This window comes from Stegodyphus dumicola, chromosome 3 (genome assembly GCF_044657685.1).
Source record: "Stegodyphus dumicola isolate Sdum_Otavi_A_Nest chromosome 3, ASM4465768v1".
NCBI classification, from domain to species: domain Eukaryota; kingdom Metazoa; phylum Arthropoda; class Arachnida; order Araneae; family Eresidae; genus Stegodyphus; species Stegodyphus dumicola.
In genome coordinates this window covers 121875474-121900822 of record NC_140770.1, presented here as the reverse complement: position 1 = coordinate 121900822, position 25349 = coordinate 121875474, and the positions used below count along the sequence as shown (strand labels likewise).

At 33.4% G+C, this 25349-nt stretch overlaps 2 protein-coding genes across 3 annotated transcripts in view; one reads left to right on the top strand and one right to left on the bottom strand.

Moving 5' to 3' along the window:
• LOC118203752 (substance-K receptor-like) overlaps positions 1-21696 on the bottom strand; it is a 40213-nt gene extending 18517 nt beyond the window's left edge. Inside the window, exons 1-4 of one of the 2 annotated variants that reach the window (XM_035376039.2) lie at positions 21422-21696; positions 14458-14611; positions 7709-7914; positions 804-986 (exon numbers count right to left, since the gene is read on the bottom strand). In XM_035376039.2, the coding sequence (XP_035231930.1) occupies positions 804-986; positions 7709-7914; positions 14458-14611; positions 21422-21625 (747 nt within the window). In that variant the 5' untranslated portion in view covers positions 21626-21696. The remainder of the gene's footprint in view (positions 1-803; positions 987-7708; positions 7915-14457; positions 14612-21421) is intronic. The other variant, XM_035376040.2, reaches the window with a different exon arrangement.
• Positions 1-25349, top strand: part of LOC118205829 (estradiol 17-beta-dehydrogenase 2-like) — a 128731-nt gene that overhangs the window by 71897 nt on the left and 31485 nt on the right. The gene's annotated exons all lie outside the window — the stretch shown is intronic.

The window sequence follows — 25349 nt, the reverse complement described above, 5'->3', positions numbered from 1 at the left end:
TTTAAATCGATAATAATACTGCTAAAATCCTTATGGTGCTATAAATTTCAATTTTTAATGCAATGAAAACCCCTCAGGAAGATCGTTTCTTGAAGACGACCATCACCTCAAAATGATACATATTTCTAAGAATATATATAAAAGCTTTTATTAAACATCACCTCTTTCCTTTGTGCTGATGATAAATCCATGATTAAATGGTTATAATGAGCAACTTTGTTCACGTTCATTTTGCGAGACCTTTCTGGTGGTACTAGATTTTGCTAAATATCGTTAATTGCAAATAACAAACTCAGCTTAAACGAAATAGCCTATTCTTTACTTCAAGAGAGTTTTACCGTTAAATTGAAAACGTCTTTAACAACATCTGGTAAGCTTAAAAGTTAGGAAAAGCGTGCACTGGAATTATCAGCCATATTTTGAAACTCTGAAAATTATTTGTGATTCATTCGTATCACAGATAATAATTTCAAATAAAGTGAAAAACAAATCAATTTGAATTATGGAGAAAACAAGTAAAATATACGTATTATCATACACTATAATACAGCCACCATTTGACATAATCTAATCAGAAAACAACTTTATGCACCTGTGTCATTTAATAACTTAAGAGTCATCGCTTAAGACTGTATTGCTTTATGTATATTAGAAATCCGAAACATAGATTAAGAAATGTAAATTCAGGACACTAATTGTAATTTTAATCGACTTTTAACTCATTCATTCAGGTCACTTTAGAAGGATGACGTCAATAGAACTTCAAGTCAATATTGAATATAAATAAAAATTCTGCCTATTACCTTTTTCCTGTACTTCATCTTAAGCGGATGTTCCCTAAGGAAGAGCTGATGTTCATATTTATCCAGTTGCAGAATGATAGCAGTGTATGCCACGGCCATAACGGTCAACGGCATGTATACCAAAAGAATGAGGATCATTAACCAATAATATTTAAGAAGAAAGCCATTTTCATTGCACCACACCTGGAAAATAGATGAAGTAATATTAATTAATTTATATTTATGCTTATGTCCAAAGGTTAAGCAAATAAGTGAAGAAAATGGACAAAAAATTATTTATTTGAATTCATTGAATCTTTCACGGATCGCTGGGAAGGATAAAAGAAACTAGCAAGGGAAAATGTAAAGAAAAGGAGATCAATCAAATGATTAATTAATAGTAGTAAACAAAAGCGTCCTTCAAACCTGGACGGGATGTTCTTCGAAACGTTCGCGTCGGGAATTAGTCTATAAACCGAACCATAACCCAGTCTTAAGATGCACAACATCCCATTGTTGTAATGTTCGCATGAAGATATCTCGAAATCAGTTTAAGAGGTCCCTCTTTACCAGAATATGAGGCGCAAATCACTAGTCACCCTGCATGCAGCTGACTGAGCGGCTGTCATTCTGGAACATACACTAACTGCAATCTTGGTTCACTTTGAAATCCCTTCTACGGGCGCCAAATAACGGAACGCTTGATATTTATTGCTCAGGTACTTCTGAGAGCTGTAGCCTCTTTTGAGATGCCTTGTTAACTTCCATCACCTGTATCCACTCAGATGATGTCATCTACTCCTTTTCAAAATAAGTTTTTCATTTTAAATTAATAAATTTAAAATAATCATTTTAAAGTTTGTAATGCAAAGATATAGGCTCTGTATAAAACAAGTTTTTATCCCTCATACGTTTGTTTTTTAAAAAATGCTGTTAAAACTTTTCTTCCAGCTAGTTTCTCTGTGCACCTATTATGTATGCAGATTTTGTGGCTAGTTCTTTTCGAATATGTTAATTCATCCGTTTATTGCTTAATTTTTCAAAAAGTACAGGTATTTAACGAGAAAAGGGGGAAATTGAAATTTTTCATCAAAAGCAACAAATTATAGCCTATGCGCCAAAAGTTAACAGATAAATTTAGAATTGAGGGAGGGAAATAAACTGCAAGAACAAATTGCTGCGACAGGTCAACAATGATCTATATTTACAAATGTATATACGTACGTTTGCCTAAAAATGATAGTAAGAAGAATACTAATTAATGTATTCTATCCCCAATATATTTCCAGCTGTCATAAATTAGAAAGCAATTCAACAAACCATTAGAATTTTAAAAACATTTTTCGATGCAATAATGTTCTTAAACAGTGATTAGGAAAAGAAAGAAAGAAATAACCAAATAAATGTTATGCAAAAATCAAAATTTTCTCATAAAGCAATAACAGAAACAGAAGAGAAAAAAAGGTTTTCGGTTCCGAGCCATTTTAAAAGTCTATGAAAATCAGAGTTTAGGATGCAAAATGCAAAAGGTATTTTGACGTTTCCTTTTGCATCCTAAACTCCGATTTTCATTGCATTATACCACTTGACGACATGGATTAGCCATGAAACCCTTACAGTTCTTTTTGCACTCTAATTAGTTAATTATTTTAGCAAATCTGGCTGGAAATTTGAAACGTTTACTCTGTTATCCCTCCCGCATTTTTTTTTGTCATACTTAAATTTAACACGTTTTTATTATTGTTATTATTACTACTATTATCATCATCATTAAATAAGATAAGAAATCTGTAAACGTGTAGATGAAAGGCTTTCTTAAGACTGCAATTAGCAGGGCATACATTTTATATTTAGTTCATTGCCCTCAGATCTTTAACTAACATTGTTACTAACCTTGTTTAAAAATTTTATGAATTGAATATGCAACATAATATGTCTTCCATAATTAATTCTATCGACTTCATGCGGATAATTGAGCCACAAATAATGTTAACACAAGCCACTTTAAATTACGAAGATTTTAAGGATGTCAGGCGTGAAACTTATGCAGTAAACTTTTAGCAAATATATATATGTAATAACATGACTATATCATGGCCTTAAAAATAACAGCAAAATTTTCTTTTCTAACACTTCCTACTGAATATTCATTTTCAATTCCCTGAACTCTTTTGGATTTAAAAACATTATTAAGTAAGCTTTAATTCAATTTAAAAACTTTCAAGTTACATAAACGTTCCTTATTGTTCCATGATAATATAAAGAGTACATGAGAATATCCCTAGAAGGTTTTTAAGGTTCTTATCAATTAACTAGTTATTATGATTTTGATCTTTACTTTAACTTCTTTCCATATTCCGCGGCAGGTAGCAAATTAGTTTTAAGAGATTTAAGTTGCGGATTTTTTATTTTAGATAGAGAGAGCTTCTGGTACTCGCGTAGCTCTTAGATTTTTGCCAGCTTTCCTTAAATGTAATTATCTTAGCTCTGCATTCTCTCGCAGCCAATTGTTTTCAGTTTACGCGCCTATGAAATTAGTTGAGCTAGCTTAAAGCTTATTTTCTATGTAATCTGTTATCAAAGTTTAAATTTAAAAGTTAAAATCTCTTATCAACGTTTTTAATTAATAAATTTTAAGTACCTGTGATTGATTAATTTACATCGTTACAAGAAGTGATTACTCGTATCGCAGATTGTACCTTTTATGTTAAAAGTTCAGTCTAATAAAATGATTGCTTAAACTTTCGCAAATATCATACTATTTTTAGAAGTTGCGATAACTCGCTACTTGTCTAGTAAATTGTAAGGCTCATTCTATTATCAGCTCAAGTACAACTTTAGAAGGTGATAAGTGTAGGTCTTTAAGTCCTGATATTATCCCCGTACATAATATCGAAATAACTTAGTGATGATGTTTTGGGAATATTTTTGGGACATAGCATTAAGCATCCGAGGGAATGTAGGTCTTTAAGTCCTGATATTATCCCCGTACATAATATCGAAATGACTTAATGATGGTATTTTGGGGATATTGTTGGGACATAGCATTAAGCATCCGAGAGAATGTTTAGGAAACTAAGGAAATATTCTGAGATACCTTGATAATATGGTAAGAAGGACTTCAACTCCTCTTAACAACCTGTACACTGCTCTATGGGACTTAGCGAGGATGTCCTGAAAATATAATGGAATATGAAATTAAGCATTCAAAAGATGGAGATCTTGAGTGATGGCTTATAGTCAAAACCGAAAGTGCTTGAGAACTGTTCATATGGCCTGATTTAACACAGTCCAAGTCAACATTATGGTGATTCCCATCTTATTGTTACCTATATTTATCACCAATCCTCGCATTCCATATCACAGATTATGTTCTTACTGCATTAATATAAATATTAACAAGACTTAGTGCACAATAAAAATTTAGCTTTATTTCGTAACTTCGGGAATATGGACTTTGCATAAATGTTTCAAAATGTACCTTTGGTCAAACGTCTATTGATTTCTTAGGTTTTCACCTTAGTGAAAACGGAATTGAACCTCTTCCTGAGAAAGTTAAATGTATTTTAGATTTTCCTCAACCTACCACTCTCACTAAGCTTCGCCGATTTTTAGGCATGTTTAACTTATGTTTCATACCTAAAGCAGATGTTTCATACCTAAAGCAGCACAGATGTTTCATACCTAAAGCAGCACATATTCTTTCTCCTTTAATAAAATTGTTAGAAGGCTATATTAATAAAAAGAAATCTCGATCTCGTGTTCAGGATTCATCCCCACAATTAAATTGGAACGAGAATGCTAAACAAGCCTTTATTGCTGCCAAAAATGCCATTGCTCTGAAATTCACTGGAATTTAAACCGTGCCAGTATTCTGATGGTAATATTCTTTGCGACATATCAACGGACATTCCTCGTCCATTTGTTCTGAATTTCTTTCCCAGACTCATCTTTAATCATCTGCATAATCTGTCACATCCAGGAATTGCGGCTACTACGAAGCTTATTTGTTCTCGTTATGTATGGCCCGATATGAAACGTCATATCAAAAATTGCGTGAAATCCTGTGAATCTTGCCAAAACTCGGCATTACTAGGCATACTAAAGCACCAATGGGCACATTCTCTCTCCCTGATGCACGTTTTTCAGAAATCCATATGGATATCGTTGGACTGTTACCTCCATCAGAAGGCAACGTGTACCTTTTGACTCTAATAGATAGATTCTCGAGATGGCCTGAAGCCATTCCCATGCCGGATATGAAAACGGAAACCATTTGCAGAGCCATCTTCAACTGTTGAATATCTCGTTTTGGCTGCCCATCAATCATAACAACAGACCAAGGTTCTCAAATGAGATCCGCACTTTTTGCAGAATTTACGCGCATTTTAGGTACGAACAGAATCACAACAACAGCCTATCATCCAATGTCCAACGGCATTGTTGAACAATTTCATCGACATTTAAAATTTTCTCTCAAGGCTCACGAGACCAATAACTGGACTGAAACACTACCAGTTGTTATGCTTGGTATTCGGACAGCCGTAAAGGAAAATCTACAGTCATCTTGTGCTGAACTGGTGTACGGCACAACTCTCAAGCTGCCTAGTGATATGATAACGTGATCTAAGATATCTCTGAATGACACTCAATTTATCACGAATCTTCGACATAGAATGCAACAATCGAATCCGATGGCAACATCTGCACATTTTTTAAGAAAAGTGTTACGTAAGTGCTACCTTAAAGTCGTGTACGCATGTATACTTACGTGTCGATCGAGTAAAGCCACCTGTGTGCCAACCATATACAGGTCCGCAGAAAGTCCTTTCTAGAACGAACAAAACTTTCACAATTGATATTAACGGTCTGAAATCTACTGTGTCTATAGACCGTGTGAAACTAGCATATTTGCTTTCGGACTCTAATTTGCCTGAACTCAAAACAAATAAAGACTTAAAGACAGTTCAGCAGAATAAATCTGCAAACGAGCTCTCTAAGACACAAACTGTTACCAGATCGGGAAGACATGTTCACTTCCCTAAGAAATTTGCTCCTTACATAACAATTTAAAACTTTATTATTATTATTATTATTATTTTTTTTTTGAAATTCATATCGTAACATATTTTTTGTTATTTCATGTTTATTATAAGTGTCATTACATTGTTACATATTGAACTGCATTTTGATCTTTTCTAATTTTATATTCTAATTTTGTAATCATGAAAAAAATACCCGACAGTGCGGATCTACTGAGATAATTTCATAACCTAATGTCGTTCCTTTGAATAGCCATCAAAGGAATTGGGGGGAACTCTGTAGTGATGGCAATAAGGAGCGCGCCTTGCGCCCTCCAATAAGTGTGGCGCCTACCAGCGGCCGAGCGGTAAAGTCACTGAACACTGGTAGTTCGGTCCGAGGTTCGAATCCCGCGAACAGGCTGGCTGCATGGGCGTTTTCGTGGTTTTCCCCATGTGTAACGTGTGTACGAGCCAGTTTCCCTTAGAAAGTCCTCCACGAAAGGCATCCCTCTTCTTAGGCAGATAGCCCTAGTGTGCTTTGCCATAATTAAATACACCAACACCAACACCAATAAGTGTGGCAACCCTAGAGGAGAAGTTTCTTACGAGTAGCGAGCAGAGCGAAACAGGCCGGCTGTCGGGGAGTGTGCGCGAAGTTCCGAAATAAAGCTAAATTTTTATTGTGCACTATGTCTTGTTAATATTTATATTAATGCAGTAAGAACATAATCTGTGATATGGAATGCGAGGATTGGTGGTAAAACATATAGGTAACAATAAGATAGGAATCACCATAAAGTCATAGGTATATTTTAGGATGTCTTGAGAAAGTACTAAGTAGGACTTTAAATCTTCACAACATCTCTTGCATTGTCATTGGGATCCCTTGCATTGTCGATGAGAATATCCTCGTAAATACTGGGATATGACTTAGGGCACTCGTGAGGATGTGTTTAGGCGGCCAGAGGAATATTTAAGGATATCCGGAGAAAGATGAGTAGTCCCAACATTTCATACATTGTCGATGGAACTTGACAAGGAAGTCCTGGGGATAAACCAGGATATGATATTATGCCCTCGAGAAAAAGGAGAAAATGTACTTAGGAGATCAGAAGGATATTTCATAATATCCTGAAAAAGAAGAAAATGTGACTTCTTAATATCCCATACATTGTTGATGGGACCTAGAAAGGATATCTTGAGGATATTGGGATATGACATCAAGTAATCGGGAGGATGCATCAACGGAGACAAAATATTGCACAATATTTAATATATTTGTCTTTTGCAACAGTCTCATCATCGTCAATATGTGCTGCGCTTAACTTGAATGCGTTCGAGAGGATTCTTGGCAGACAGATGATACAGATGACATAGTTAAGCTACGGTTTTCGAATTTTGACACGCTGAGCTCAAAAGATTCGTCGGTTTAGGAAGTTAGAGGGATATTTACAGACGGAGATCAAGTAGTAAGTAGGAGTTTAAATTCTTGCCTCATCACGTACATTGTCAATGGGAGCTAGCAAATATGTCCTGGAGATATGCCGGGATCTGACATTAAGGACTCTGGAGGATGCTTTAGCGAAGTCAGCGGATATTCCGGGATGTCCTAGAAACATGCCCTTATTTCGTAAGTAGCATTGTCAGGACACCCAAGGAAGTTTCTGTGCTTTGTATCAAAACAAAATACCTTATTTTATCCGCATTCTATTTTACAAATTAATATACGGGACAAAAACTTTCTTTATCCACTGACCTCGTAGTCATGCCACCATAGCGTCTGTACCCACCTCCAAATGACCGTCAGGGATGCGCACATCATAGCTGCCGCCCAAGTGACAGCTATGATGTACCACTCACAAAAAAGCTAATTTTCAGATCAAATTTTCTTTATCCACTGACCTCTTCGTAGTCATGCCACCGTCGTGTCTGTAGCCACCTCCAAATGGCCGTCGGGGATGCGCACATCATAGCTGCCACCCATGTGGCGACTACGATGACCAGCGCTTGACCACGACTCAGCCTCCTGGAAAAAGGGAAGACGATCCCCAGAAGACGATCTCCTGAGATGATGATGAGGGAAAACACACTTGCAAGCAGGAAAGTTACTAGAATATAAATGAAAAAAGATCTTTAACTTACCACCTCTCAAGTTTAACAAAGAAGTTAGGAGAAACGCTTACAAGCAAGAACAAATGTCTTTAATTTAAAACTAAGGAAATTTCACTCAGAAAAGGAAAAACATATTTGTAAGTGATATAGTACCTAGCAATATAATAGTAATAAAAGTCCTTTAACTTATATACACTGAAGTTTTACATGTAAGAGAAAAATTATTTTTGCAAGCATGAAAAGCATCAAATACGTTATTTAACTCCGCTGAAGTTTCCGCAGAAGTATAATTTAGTTGTAACGTGAAAGCAGAAATATAATTTAAGAATATGCCGTTAACTTATTTGCTCAGGAAAATATATAAAAGATAATTACTTAATCGATTAATATTTTCTAAAAAGAGATCTCAGTTTTTAGCTGCTAGCTCGGATTGGCAAAAAACTCAATTGGAATATTCTACGGGCAACTAGTATAAGGAATAAACTGAGAATGTTAGATGTGAAACTTCAGCAGAAGGAACGTGAGGACTTTTTACAGCTATTCGAATAATTGTACACTTATGAGCTCATTTGAAAAAATGTATATTTTGTTCATTTCTTGTGTTGAGTTAATGATATTAAATGTGAATGTTGAAATTACTTTAATTTTTATCTTACATTTTATCTGTAATTTTGACAAGTTGAACTACTGTAAACTTCCGATTTACTAAGGTAATATCTGGAACGACACCCACGGTTTGCTAAAAACTAAAAGCGTTACCTGCTATCACTTTTGTTATCTTATGCCTTTTACACTTGCTTGTTGTGTTTTCCACAGATAGTTTTCTTTGCTAATGTTTTGTGGTAGTAATTTTGTCCATTGCTTCGCAATAAAAAATTTAATTTTTTCAAGATCGGATCTAGTCAATTCACAACTCCTTTAATTTGCTTGCAAGCAACGAGGAGTTGACAGTAAAAGATAATTGGTTACTTTCTAATTAATCCGCATCACCCCCCCAGAAATAGTCGCCAAATCATTGCAACTTTATGAACTGATGAAAAATATTTATATGGCAATCTTTATGGCTCATTCTATTCATAAATAATGATAAAAAGTAGCCTTTTATAAGAAAACAAAGTCTTATATGGTTGTTATTTATATATTTACAGCTGGTAAGCGCTGATCAGCGAAATGGCGGCTAAATATCAAGCAAATTTTTAGTTTTATTTATTTATTAATCAGCAATGTATTGTGAGTAGAATTAAAAATCCTATTGCTATAGACACTGCTTTCTAAAAGATAAACAAGCAATGCATCTTAGCAATTTTCGAAAGCGTAGTTTAATTTGATTCGTTTAAAATAGCTGGGGATGCAGATGCTAGTATGCAGCTATCGTATCTTACAGACAATCACGATTCACTATCCTAAAACACGTTAATTAGGCAGTCCTTGAAGACGCTAGCATTCTGAAGGGTTTGAATAGGTAAATTTAAATGCTGATCCGAAATTTATATAACTATAGCATAACTTTTGATGATATTTCTGTTTCTACGATTGAAAGAAGATGAATAGCAAATAATGAGTGCTAGCTTATTGTCAAACAAATTGAAGCAGGTCAAACATTAAAAAATGTCACTCTTTTTGACACTGATCACTCGCAAATTTCTCGAATGTGTAAATAATTACAAACAAGTCGCCTGAAGATCTGTGCCTGTTCTACCACAGGTTACCACCCCTTCTGAAGATCGATATATTCCTATACCGATCTTCAGAAGGGAACAAGCAAACGATTCGCAAAAGAATCGATGAACGACCTCCACAATTATTTCATTCATAGTTGCAGCGTCACTTGATACGACCATACCTGCAAAAGGTCATCGAAGCCTTCACATGAAATGACTATATTTGTACTCCAGAATACCAACTGTTTGTGTTCTTCTAACCGTCTAATCCAGAGGGGCAAAATATAAAAGTGGTGTCGGCATTGTCTCAATTCGATTGTTTCCGACTAGCACAACGGCCTGTTTACGGACGACTCCAGACTTTTTCCGGAAATCAGAGGATAATCATTCAAAAATTTAAAGAGAATAAGGCTTCCGGAATGAAGGCCATAAGATCATAGAACATCACACATTCAGAAGTGGCAACATCATGGTGTGGGCTGGAATTTAAGTGAGATATCACACCCTGCTGCACATCTTTAAAGACGATTCTGTGATGGCTACGCAGTATCGGAATGAAATCCTACATCCAATTTAAGACTCTACGTTGCAGCAATGGGTTCTGATATTTTCCTTATGAATGATAATGGTCGTCCTCATACAGCCAACATCTTTAGCGAGTACCTGAAGAAAGAGACCATTTCTTGTATGGAATGGTTGCCATATTCATGGGACCTTAATCGCATTGAAAATCTTTGGGATATCCTCGGGCATGCTGTTTCTGCACGTTTATCTCTTTCAGCCACTGCCAGACAGTTAGAAACTGTCCTAATGAAGCAATGCTCATGACTAGTATCTGCAACAATTAATCACCTCACTGAAAACGAGCAATCGCTATAAAGTTTATGTGAAAGTCCGGGGTGGACACAAACCCCATTAATATATGTTTTGTTCATTTATTTTAGCTTTAAACATTAATTTGTTAACTACTCAAATTTGACATCATCATCATATAGTTTACGAAAATTAAATGTTGTTTTCCTCTTTGTTCCATGCATGTTTTCTTTCACGTATAAACAATTGCTACCTTCATGTGCACATTGGTGTTAATCAAAGCTCTACTTTTCTATTTTTGTTTATTTTACCATCACGTGCTTAACATCCGAAAATCAGTGTAAAATATCTTACTAGAATTTTTGTAAACATTTGCTATCCCCTCCCTTTTACGGAATAAATAAATGACATCCAATCCACTGAAAAGTACACTCGATCGATCGGTAGCTCTCTAACGACGGGATGGTCAGCCCCCGTTATATTTTGTTATAGAGATTTCTAGTCTGTCAAAATTAACTGGATTTTTATATATGAAGTCTGTAAACTTTTGTGATAAAATATTTTCAGCTTTGAAAAAGACGGCCCAGTTTGTAAAGATTTTAACTAACGTTTATTTTATTTTAAAACTTTGCTATCCTCTCTTATTTTCCATTTCTGGCCAGAATTAGATTTGCGATTCAGATCAGATTCTGGGCAGCGATTATATTTGTTTATGCAAATGAGCTTGTAGACTGCTAAGTATTTAAGATATGGCTTTTAGCCAAAAGAGAGAGAGAGACGTCTCGCTGCTTTACGACGCGCGTGCTTTTTGAGTCAGTTCCTGTCTGCCTTTAAGACCAGAACTTAATTCTCGCTGATAATTGAAGACGTATTGTAGTCTTTTGCTTTCCGCTCACTACATACGTAATGTTAAAAAGCCAATTTACGCGTTACTAGTCTTTGTAAAATATCTAAGTTTAGTTCTTATTTAGCTAAGTTAGTTTAGTTCTCATTTTCTACGTTTTAGATCATAAGTGCTGGTATCTATATCCTGAAGTGCGGGAAGGGCTGTACGCTGTGAGAAATAAAGGGTAAATTTAACCCTTCTCATCTTTACCGTATCCTCTACACACACACGAGGATAGTTTGAGTAAGCTCCCTGCTCTCATTCAAGACTAACAGATGTTTCCAAAGGCAATTAGAAGGAACAGTGGTCCTGACAAGTTGGTTCAAGAATCAAAACTCCCCAAGGCATGAAATTCATCATCTTCATCATACTAAAATCTTTCAGAAAGCAAATATCTGCCTTTCTGCTTATTTTCATTTTAAAAACCAGTAATCAGGATTCGGATCATTAAGCCTAAATAAAACTTCACTGAATAGTCCGTACTATAGTTTGCTACTTCAGAATAGGCACTTCAGGATAATTTTCTACCGCTAGGCTTGCCTCGTAACCATGATAACGACAACTGCAATAAATCATAATTTTTTCCCCTTTTCTTTTTTTTTAAACTTAATTTCAGTTTAGCGTGTTTCACTTCGGAAAATTGCATGACTGAAGCCAGACTTGAACTACAGTCTAAAATGAGGTGGAGAAAATAAGTGCTGTAGGGTGACGATTACATGCAAAAAATGAGGGAGAGTGAAATGACCTTAAAATACCTATTTTAAAATACCAGACTTTTGTAGCATATCAGATATGGAGAATCCAAGCAATAATTCGAATACATACATCTTTGATATCTCTATTGGTTTCTATCAATTACTTTCCGAAAATTGTCAGTAGAAAAGAGAAAATGTGTAGCTATTTGAAATGACCTAACTAATTCATCTACATGACAAATTACTCTAAAGTAAAAATGAAACTAAACGATAGAGTATAACGTACATTATTTAAAATGCAATCAGAAATCAGTTTCTTAAACTAGAAGAATTAGAACTATCAGAGTCCTGCGACAGGAGCGATTAACGGAAAAGAAATAAAATAAATATTGAATATTAAAATAATACAAAATATGAAGAGATAAATAAATGTATTATTAAATTAAATTAGATTATTGAAAAGCAGTTAAAAACGCAAAATTAAAGAAGTTAAGTTAAATAAGAAAGCAAATGAAAAGTAAGCAAACTGATTGCAAATTAAAATATTATAAAAATCAAATGAAATAATAGAACTAATGGAAGTTAATTTATTTAATAAGAATCAGATGCAGTAAGAAGGGTAAAAGAAATGTGAGTATTCTGATCAATATTCTTCCCGATCAAATTCAAATTGCATCTTTATTTTGATTTAGCCTTCTTGAGCAAAGTATGCAGCTTAAGACTTCTTGACCAGGGCCATAGTCAGAAGTTTTCTCGCCTAAGGCGATCTCTGAGTTTGCTGTTCTTCTCAATACACAAGAAAATAATTAATAATAAATAATCTATAATTAACTAAATTAAAACTCTCGCCTTATTATTGAATTAAATTTTAATTCTAACAGTTTCAAATGATATTATAATTATTATGCTTGTTTTTTTGTTCGCAAAATCATCTTTGAAATTGTAGATGCCTATTCCATTGCTCCAGCTATTGCCTTGTAGACAGAAAAATTTCCTATGTGCAAAATAGACATTTCTCTAAAATATTCTTTCTGGAAGAGGAATTTTGCTTTATTAATATCATCGTAATCATACTTTATTTTAGTTCGTATTTTTCATTCAGAAGTTTCAACGGAGTTCAGAAGATATAACAAGCGTATGCAATTGCTGAAATCTTGAGAGGATTTACCTTCTCTGTTTAATTTCATATAGCATTTCAGAATCTCGATCTTCTTCAATTTCCTGGATGATCCACATGACAAACCTCAAAAGAATAATGCTTCACATGGAAAATGCTCTTTCCAAAACGTGCCGCCATGTCGATAGATTTTTCATCCTAAGCTATCTAAATCTTCACAGTTTTGCTCTTCTCATTGAAAACACGTTAAGAAATGTGCGGGAAGAGATTCACAATCGATTCGATACATATATTAATTTGCTATACAACACCCCTCCAAGATTACATATGGAATTTAATTGTTGCACGTTTATCTTCAGAAAAGTTTATTTAAAATTTTCATATAGTTAGGTAACAATTAATTATATCATCAGACGGTTTTGGATAATCTTGCACGAAGAATGTGCTCCTTATTTGCTTAAGATGTAGGATAGAACAAACTGATACTGCTCGCTTTCGAAAAGCCTGTGCTTGAAGTATTAAACATATTATTGCCAGATATGGGAACTCTTTTTTTGTTATGAACTCTTGTTAATTATGAACATATTAACATAGCTCACCTGTCGAAACCCTGTTATCTTTATTGAACAAACTGCCCATACTGTTGCTTTGTTTTTCAGAAAATTTCTGCGCTTGATATGTTGCAACGAATCTTTCACGATTCTTCAGACTTATCAACTGTCAAACGGTTAAATTCGTTTTCTTTATCTCAAGTTCTAATTTACACGGAAACTGAGTCTGGAAAAGGTTACAAAATGTTCCAGCAGCAGATATGAAATCAAGATAAAGAAGTAACAACACTCTGAATAGGTTTTTTTGTAATTATTTGCAGCTGATAAAAGAACATTTTGTGCTCGGATAATTTATTAGAATTAATTTTCTATTTTTTAATTAATTAATAGTATTTAAATTTATAAATTATCATATTTAAAAATAACATTATAACTTATGAAATCATAATTATTAATTTTTACTTCTAAAAGGGCCTTATTGTAGCATTATTTCCGTTAAATTATCGTTTGGTCTTATTCACACAGAAGAGATGTTATACCAAATAGATTTCTTAGGATTTAGATGAATTCTGAAGTAAATAATAACGTTTCGAAACGAGCGAATCTTTCGAATGCATGAAATGAATTCTATAATTCCTAACGTTGAAAAAATGCTTTTTAAACTGAAGTAATATAAAACATTATTTCACGTAAGATTTGAAAATATTCTAAATACAACACAACTATCTATGGTTTCTAAGTAACGTGAGTAAAACCTTTTCATCGATATTAATTAAAAATATAACTGTGAAATACAGAGTGTTGGATGAATCTTACCGTGGAAGAAACCATCTAATTTGCAATAGACTTTTCCCAGCATAAAATTCTGATATGCATCTACAACGATTATCGTCCAAGAGCAGCAAAGAATGGTCATCAGATCTGCTAAAGCCATATTGCAAATGAAAATGTTGGTGCACGTTCTCATACCCTAAAAATAGTTCCATTCTTAATTACTGTATTAATCATGCATTCACATCAATTGCTATTTTATAACTGAGAATATTCAAGAGAGAAAATTGTTTGCAATAAGAAAGCAAAGTAATCATAATCAATCATAACTTTGATTCTAACTGATGTGTGCCATTTTAACACACTCCCCAATTTAGATTTGAAATGTAATAGTGAATGCTTCAAGCATATATCATTTGTTAATGCATTTCATTCACTAGGTTGGTATTGGAACGTCTAAATATATATATTTCTTTTAGTTTAATTTAATTTAGACTGCAATATAATTCTAATATTGTTTTCAGATTTATACACGTTTACGTTAATAAAATGATAATAATGAAATGAAATTTTAAAACATTGTAATCTGAAAACTATAGATTACAGTCTAACAACTCGAAGAACAGAATATATTTAATCAAAAAATATTAAAAAAATATTATGAAAACTAAAAATGTGAAATGCCGAAAAATGAACAAATTAATAAATTATAAAACGATTTACACCAGTTTTACAGCATACGGAGTATATTTTATTAAATACAACTATTAATTAAAAAAGCGGCAAATGCTCATACAAATTATCAATTGACTACATGTAGGGTTTTACTTGATCGGGAAATTTTAGCCCCATGAAGCGAATTATCGCTATGTCTAAAGTAGCTACCAGTCACGAAAAGGTTTTATTAACCTTTTTTATTAAACAGAAATTAGAACATATGAGCATGTTCTTGTGCTAACAAAAATCAGCCACAATTCGTAGTGATGCTATTAAAGTAACAGTCAATTTGAATTCAAAACGTAATAAAAGTCAAAGACTAGAAAATTAAATTTTACTCTAGGCTGGCTCAGAATTTCTAAGCGGGGTATCGAATTCAATAGTCAACAGCGATGACGCAAAGCCGAATAATTACAACTTTTCAGAGTTGGTAAGACAAGCGTAACATTCCCTCGAAAGGGGCAGAACCACGCTGTGTCTTACAATTCTTAAGTTTCGGCTCAGGCGAACATAGTTCGCTATTATTGGGCGCCCGCGTGTTATCACTATTTCAGTATAACAACTTAGCGATTTTCGATTATTTGTGAGTTTCTAAGGCTACATTCCAGAGTTAAAAGCGAAAAACCGTTGAGATGTAATTCTGTGAGCAATTACATGAAGCAGTATTTTGGGATCCGCAGATAGAAAAATCTTCAAATAACATCATCTGACGGAATGATGTTAGTAAAAGGCTGATGGAGACAGTGAGTCGCTAAATCATACCGCTACTAGACAAGCTGGGTGGAAGAAAAACTGCAAGGCTGCAGAGTATAAGTGATGCAATCCAAAAGCCTCGGTTTAAATACTAGCTAACTGATTTGCATTCTGGTGAGAAAACGGAAAGGATAAGTTATAATGAAGGCTGAAATTATAAATAATTGTTTAATTTAAATAATAACCTTACGTACCTTATAAATCAAATGCAAGGTGATTCTCAGACTTAGTTCGCAACACTTTTCCTAGGATATGCCAGTTCGTAATAATTCAATATCCTCCTGAATCGCTCAGATTTACGAAAATTGCCTTCTTTGTGCCTTTTGCCGACAGATGTTTTTCAGGGTTAACATTTATAGTACAACGACAACAGAGCCTTTAATAACAAACGCTCGTTTTGTGGTGTCAGAAATGCAAAATTTTCTCAGAACACAATAAAAGTGTGAATTGTTCAGCAGTGAATCCATCTTATTTGTTTTTCAACCTCTAGGAGAAATAATGTGACGGATGTTGAGTTCTTGCTACATGTAAAGCTACAGCTAGATGTGTTCTGCATGTCCAAGTAAAATATGGAAAAGAATTAGTTGAACTTTGGGCCAAATTACAGAGGAAATCTGTGAGAACAATGAAAATTCTTTACGATCAAATCACTGTAAAAGACTATTGATGTATTCTAAAATCTCAAACTTTATTGACACGTTGCTGTGTTAAATCGATTTATCAAATATCATATCTCAAAGAAGAAACCGTGTATCAAAATGACAACGCACATATTCACATCGCAAAACTGGTAACAAAGCGGTTTGAAGAACATGAAAAATACGCTTGAAGATCAACCACATCCTGCACAACCTCCTGATCCTTTTGCAAGAGATAGATAAAATATATCAAATGACTGAACCAGATTTGTATCGGCATTTCCAAAACGAAACGCAACAGTAATGGTCTCCAAAAGGTGACAGGTGCTAAATTAATAAAATATCACACTCTAGCTGCAGATGTTTTAGTTTCTTTATCATGGAGACGAATTAATTGAGGATTGGTAACAAAAACGTTGCTACTGTTTGGTTACTGTGGATGTCTATAAACTATATACATCCACATTTAGTCAACTGTTTTTAATGAGTTCTCAAACACATTTCTATTTTTTTCATCTTTCAAGTTTTTTCATTGAAAGGTTTTACTACTCTCTTTGCTTATTAATAAAAAGATGGAGAGCACCCACAAACACTCTAGTAGCAAATGTTTTAGTTTCATTGCCTTGACCCCTGTATATATCCAGATTTAGTCGGCTATTACGAGTTTTCAAACACTTCATTTTTCACCTTTCATCATCTTTAACGAAAATTTTCACCATTCTCCTGGCTTGGTAACAGAACAACTTGGAAAGCACCCACGAAGATAATTACTTCCTTAAACTAAAGCGCTCATGAAGAATGGAGTTGATTCTTCCACTTTGATCTTTAGATCGGGAAGAATCGATATGCGCATGGCAATCTGCAGAAAGAAGCCTTCCTTTAGTAACAACATTTTTTGGTATAATACAAGTAGACGCACTGCCAAGTAAACTTTAACGTACTATCTAAATATTGTGTTACATTTACCATATTATATAAAATTTTGATGACACTGCTATTTTTCGAAAATCTTTTCAGAAACCCGACTTTTCCAAAAATCTTTCATATACAGCAATACTGATTTTTGAAGATTGCGAATGCTCTTGCCATCTATCATACGGTTAAAAGGATTTCCGAAGCAGAAAGTAGTGACACGAGGTTTGAAAAACGTAAATTCAAAGGTTGAGATGATATTTAGGGCTTAAATTCCAAAATTAAAAGTGACAGGATTGGGGACCAAAAATAAATAAATAAAACAACTAATGAAATTAAAACCAATTAAAATTCAAAAGAACATATAAAACATTGATAAACAAATTCATCATAAATAATATATTAAATGAAATAAGCGTGCCTCATAAACATTAAATGAAATAAAATAACAAATGAAATATAAGCAAAATAAAATATCTCTTTCCATATGGAGAGGATGTAATACTATAATGTATACGAATGTACTGCAACCCTCCTGGCCGATAATAATCGGCCTCTTGGTTAACGCAGCACACCCAACATAGACAAATAAAAATATAGTTAAAATATTAAAACAAAAGATTAAAACACATATTTAAACAGAACTACAGTCAAAAACATCAAACCAGAATCCCCAGTATTGTTCTGTCGCCGTTTATAAATTTCATCAAATCCTTTGCAAATCTAAACTCTTTATTGCGGCAGTAGAATTCCGTTATGTTACGACGTGTTTCCCTAACACGTCGCAATAATGCACAGTCTTCGACGAAACGTCGGGCATTGCCTTCAGCACTACAAAAATTACAAAGACTATTATTTTGTAAATTAAATCTTTTGTACGCCGGGGAGCGCCCGTGCCCAGTAATTATTCGATTGTAATCAAAATCACATATCATTCTCATATTTTTAGAAAAGTTCAACAAATAATCTTTCCTTATTCCCGAAATGTTCCATTTCTCTTCAGCAGTCATAATAGAAATCCTTAGTTTTACCAATAACAATTCTTTTTAATACTTGAATATCAAACGCATCCCCGGCATTACCCATAGCATAAAAAGAAAGTGAATACTTTGAACTGTACTCTTCGCAGTTAAATAAAATCACGGATTTTTTTTATTACTTATCCCTTTATCTTGACTGGATGATACAGCCCCAAAATATGCCGCATTTTAATGTTTTATATTTCAACGTGGAATCCTTTTTTCCTAACTCGTGAAGGTACCTTATATGTTTTTGCTCTTGCCGTGGAAAGTGAGGCGTATGCTAATCGATACTGATGTCAGCAATTTCTGCCAGAAACGTTGCGTTAATTTCATTAATTTTCCATTAATACTGCGTTTCAGAGGCATAACAAAAAGGATGATTTCATCTTATTCCGTGCTCTGGCTCACTTCTTTGGAGTTCTATTTTCTCTCAAAAGCTGAGAAGAACTGAAGCCGAATTTAAGCACTGAGGATATTAAGGATTTAGCTCTCACATAATCTAAAAATAGTTGAAAACTTCTTACTACACTGGAGTTGAATATGATGTCTAACATTCTGTAACATTTTCAAACAACTTTCACAAATAAAAAATTACGCCCTATTTTTTAATTCATACATGTTAAGCGAAATCGGTAAAACAATTTGTAGGGATGCAACATTCGAATGCTCAAATCAGACCAGCATTCGAATGTTAGCTTCCTAAAAAGATTCAAAAACTAAAGTCTTCGCGTTTTTCCATGATCCGGATCTTCGGAATTCTAATCAATAAACCTATTACACCTTTTAATTCGAACTTTGGAAAGATTAGTTTTATAGACGTCCGGTAGAAAGGTTTATAGAAAACAAAAACATTATTGCAATTTCATTTGGTAACATGACCAACACTACCAAGAGTAATACAAACCAGCTTCTTGTTTCAGTTTGCCATTTAACGAAATCTGCACGGAATGATCAAGTAATCGGTGGGCTACGCTTTCTCGAAAATTCTCACAGCTAAGTGTCGTACTCTTTGAATCATCTCGAACTTTCTCAACAGTTCTGAACACAGATAACCTACTACTAATAGGTCTTTGATGTTTCTAACAACTCACATCCCGCTTAAATAAAAGCTGTTTCGCGCACACGACCCGAGTTACCTTCCAGTTGAAATATTCAGCCATGGCTGTATTGAAGTCTGAATTGTTATCCGAATAGTTTACTCAAGTTCATGGAGAAAATAAATCTCAAGATTCCAGCGTTTTAATTATGAACTTCATTAGCTAAATTTCATTTATATCTTCTTGATAAATATAATTATACTTTTGGATATCGTGTTCTTAAATTTGTTTTCACTAAATGCAGATTTCAAATTTTGCTTTATTTAAAAACTTTTACTTATTAAGAAAAGCATATTTTCTTTTTCTTTTTTATATTAATCTCATTTAAAAAATATGATTCGAAAATATTTTAAAATTATTCATTTTTAATAAAGTATAAATATGGATGGCAACATGAAAGTGTATCGAGTAATTCAATACAAAAGATCACTGTGTGATGAAATGTTACCCAAAAAAAAAGTCACAGCTCTGTTTATCTTGCATCCGCATAATATTACCTATTTCATATCAATGAAGGAATGACGGAAAAAGTTACAGGTTTCCGCAACAGGATTGAAAGTAAATAAATCCTTACTCAATACCCTTCTTATCTGTGAATTTTACATATTAATGAAAAATTTATTTATATTAAAAGATAAGAAATAATGGGAAAACGGGAACTTGAAATCAGGTGTTAAGAATTTTTCCAATAAAAAGAAATGATATCATGAGAAGACGAATGAAGCAATTACCGAAAAAAAATTCTAAGTTATTTAAATATTTAAATAAGCTGATGCTTTAAATTGCGTGGTTCCAGAAAAGTTTACAAAGCAAGGCAGCATAATGCATACATACAACCATACTTGGTTGTATCAAGGGATTAATTTTTAATTTAAGCATAGATATTCTGAAAACAAATGAAATACCCAAAAAGTCTGAAATCATCTCGTTAGCAGACTGAAATTACTGAAACTAGTTGACTTAGTTGATTGACTGAAACTGACTTATCAGTTAGCAGCGTTTAAGTACATTTCCCTCATATTGATCGTAACTTCAATTTTAGAAACTATTTAAAATTTTTATTAGCTAGACAACTAATTACTATAATGACAATTGCAATAATGATTTGCCATGAATCCTTCTATTTCTGTAAACTCTTATTTACAATTTCTTCAAACATGTATCAAACTCTTCATTTTAAATAAATATTTTTTACTTAAACTAGAAAAGAGGATGGCTTATAAGACAAGGTATGTATTAGTTGCAACAGGATATATAAATCAAACTGCTTATTTATAATCAGTAATAGCGTAGTTGATACCTATGTTATCGGCTTCAAAAGATAAACTTGAAAACTGAACAAATGAAATACTACATCTAATAATAAACAAATAAAGGACACACACATACACACCAAAAAAAAAAAATCTGTATTTTGCATTGATTTGAAAATGCACAAAAAAGTCCAAAATTAAATATGGAAGAAGTTACAATTTCATATTCCAGTTTCTCAAATTTAATTTCAGAATATTTTCTTTTAATTCCTCTCATATATTTTGCTTAGATAGCATAACGTTGAAATTTCAAAGACCATTCTAATGCGTACCAAACATGCTAGTAAAGAATTAAATTATTACTTGTTCTATTTTATTTATTTCGATGGGATTTAAAATAAACTTTTCGTGTGGTTCAGTAACACTACACAAAAGTTAAACCTCATTATTTATCTAAAATGAAATTATCATGTTTTATCACACAGAACAGTTTTAAGTTAAAATGTCAAAATAATAGCGGAATCATCAAAATCATCTTAAATATAAATGTTCATCTAAAGCTCGAAATCTTAGGGACAACTACAAGAAACGAATAAAAGAAACAGAATATTCCTTACCCTAATCCGTATCACGACAGCTATGATCGCTATGTTACCCACTACTCCTAACAGCATAATGGGTAGGAGTGCCAGTACTTTCAGGGCTATTTCATGAGACGGCAGTTTTATCCATAGGTTGGTATGATTCGAGAAATCCCAATTACTAACGTTGAAGTCTGAGACTTGCAATCTTGCATGGGCAAAAGGCTTCAGAAGTGCCATCCCGCATTTGTCCGTTGATGCTGCCAGCTCTGCGAATGCACAGGACAGAGTGGAACAGAAGGCCTGAAGAGAGTGTGATGATAACTTATCAACAAGACTTCAGATAAAACAGATAAAATCCATCGAAAGAGAATGGAATTAATCGCGCTGCTTCGACCCTTCAGTATTTCGAATCTTAACAAACAGGGATTGATTTATGCAAAGGCAAATGGGGCATGTACCCCAAATCTCCATTTTCAAGGGCTCTCGAAATCTTTCTGATGTATTAAAAACATGTAAAATTCTAAATAATATTTTTAATTCAAGTTTATAAGCGCGAAAAACACTAATTTAGCATTTTAGTTTTTTATTTCATTTTTCAAAAAACAGACACTGGACCTTTGTTTTTCATTCTGATTAGGAAAGTTGAGTTGCATTTGATTTGCATTGAAAGTTGAGTTGTTGATTGCCTCAGTTTAAATAATAACACTAATTTGTACAATCAGATTTTGCTATAATATAAACTTACTTTATTTTATGGAGTTCGTGTTGGTGATACTTTTCTAATATAGATATTGAAAATAATTAGAGGAGGAAAATCATCTACAAGAGGTTTTTCCCCATGCCTCCAGTTTTGATAAAATAAGCCAAAAAATTGGGCCCTATTTCCACGTTTACAGCTTTTATAACTAATACTTGGTAGTGCGTATAAATACTTTAGCACTGTAAACCTGTTATATTAGACCATCTTATAAATAAATTGAAATGCTACATCAGCGATTCTGTAACTGAGGTCTGCGAACTTCTTGGGGTTCCAGAAATATTAACAGTCAGAAGTCCGCGATGGATATTTCAAATTAAAATTTGATTCACTGTTTAATGAAATGCAACTCAACTTTTATTTTAAAAAAATCTTCTATCAGTAATGATGGCTGTGATCATGAAAAGTATCATTTTAAAGGTATTCATAAAATTAAATCCTTAACCTCTTCAGAACAACATCAGCTTGCGGAATTATATGATTGTTCTATGAATTTTGTCATCGTCTTCCTAACTTTTTGGATATTTGATCTTCATCGTACAAAGCTTCTACCGATAATCATCAACTGATGTTTTCGCATAATATTTGGTACAAAATACGAAATCACACAAGGTTTCAAGTAAAAAAGTAAAATCACTTGTTATAAGAAGTTAAATTAAAAAAGTCTCGGGAAGGAGAAATTCACAGGTAGACACACTCTCTGGTAGTGACCCCAGATGCAAAATATGCTGAGTTATTTTTAAGCAAGGATTTTCAAATAATGCTTCAAACAGTATCAAATCGAAAAAAAAATCTTAAGTGGTTACTTGCAAAATTATTTGAAAAGATTAAACTAACTTAAAAAACGAGGTAAACACATGGTAAAATACATGTATTTTACAATGTTTTGAAAGTACTGTAATTGTGTAATTAGATTGAAAAGAAAATTTAGCTGAGTATAAGTGTAGAAGTGTAGAATTCACTGTCTCGATGATAAATCGAAAGCGATTTAACATATAAAATCTAAAATACTTCGATATATATATACAGTGAAACCTCGTTACAACAATATTTTAGGGACCAAATAAATATATTGTTGTAGAGAGGTATATTGTTATATCGAGGGCCCACATATTTTGAGCATTTAATAAGAGTTTTTTTTTATTATTATTATTAGTTTAAGGTGCATAACATACTACTTTTAAGTCTATATTTAGAAGAAATTAATTTGTAAAATACTAATAATAGTGGTTTAAATACTAAAAAAATAAATAAATAAGATAAATTCAGAAAATAAGCACAGAAATATTCACATACCTGAAAACACTTTTTATTGAAAATAATCCAATATTTTTAGTCCAAAGGGATTTGAATCCCGAAGGACTATTAGTTTCGTTTTGGCATTTTGCGTCGGACTCATAAATGTCGGTTCACTTTTCAAACTGTTGCCACAAAATGTTAGAGTCCTGCATTATATTTGAAGAAATTAAATAATGAAAAATCTGCATAAATGTATGTATATTTCTCGTATTGTGATAAAACAACGGTACATAGAGTCATCGAATTTTGAATAACGTAATCCTCCAACGAATATGAGCATGTGGAAGACCAAATTTGAAATTTGAAATTTGTTTTGTGATCGATTTCCTATTTTTTAAAACTTTGACGAATTTTTGATTAACAAACTCAAGGATTTCAAAGCGAGCAATGGCAACGTTGTGCAGAAAATACATTTTTATCTCCAGCGCGTGAGTCTCTGTATCGAAAATTCTAAAGATATGCTCGTTTTAAAACTATTTTGCGATATTGCTGTTGCACTGGATCTTATGGTTTAAGTGCGAGGAACATGATATTTAATAAAGAAAGGTAACACACAAAATGTTAAAAAACGCCCCTTTGGACGTAATTTAAAATCTGAAACATTTCAGATTTTTTTTTTTTTTTTTTGTTTGTTTATTGATTTCACCAATACTGTATGCATTAAGTCTAGTGCACGAAAATGTTCTTCATTTGTCGACGGAAGGCTTGAAAAAAATGTCCGTAGAGAATTCACAGATTGAAGAGCTTCCTGGGATGACAATAAGGATTGCGATGGACCTGTATTATCATCATCATCAATATCATCATCATCTTCATCATTGTTTCCTATCTCATCAGTAATTTCAGAGAGAATATCTTCATCAGTAACTCCTGCGAAAACCATAAGATCATCATCTGCTGTTAAATAGTCTTCTATACTAATTCCAAACTTTTTACCGCTTGTTTCCTCAAGTTGGGATACGGATTTTTTTATGTGCAAAACACATTCTTGATCATCTGAGAGATCATTGTCTATGGAATTTTCATCATTATCAGATTTCTTATCTTCCATAACACAAAACCAGCCTTTTTCCAGCAATTCCGAATGGTTTTTTCTGTTACTTCCCACCAACTTCCAACAATATTGTCACACGCTTCCTTGACATTTACAGCTTTGAAAGGGTCTTCTGCTTTATTTTCAAAGTTTACTAGTATGGAGTCCACCAACCGTTTTCTGTAATATCCTTTGAAGCATGTAATTATGCCCATATCAAGAGGCTGTAAAATTGAAGTGCAATTGGCAGGGAAAAAAGCGATTTCGATATTTTGTAGCTTTGGAAATGACGTGTGAGCACCGCAGTTATCTATCAACAAAACGATTTTTTTCTTTCTCTTCTTCATTTCATTGTCTAACTTCTGTAACCATTCGGGAAAAAAAAATTTAGACGTCATCCAAGCCTTCTTATTTGCTTTGTACTCCACGGGAAGACTTTTCACGTTCTTAAAGCACCTTGGCTTCAATGATTTACCAATAACGAGAGGTTGTATTCTATGCGTTCCTGTGCTATTTGTACACAGAAGAACAGTCAGTCTATGCTTTGATTTCTTCCCTCCATAACACTTTTCACCCTTGAATGCCAATGTTCGGTCGGGTAGGAGTTGGAAAAACAGCCCAGCTTCATCTGCATTATAAATGTCTTCTGGAGCATACTTTTCTAAGATTTCTTTCATCTTGTTTAGCCGCCATTCATTTGCGTCGTTTATCGGGGCTGACTTTTTCTCTCCGTGAACTTCTTGGAAAGTTATTCCATGACGATCTCGAAAACGCATTAACCAACCATTGCTAGCTTTGAAAGTTTCGTTCCCTAGCATTGCTGCAAATTTCCGTGCTTTTGCACATAATAAAGGTCCATTTATTGGGACATA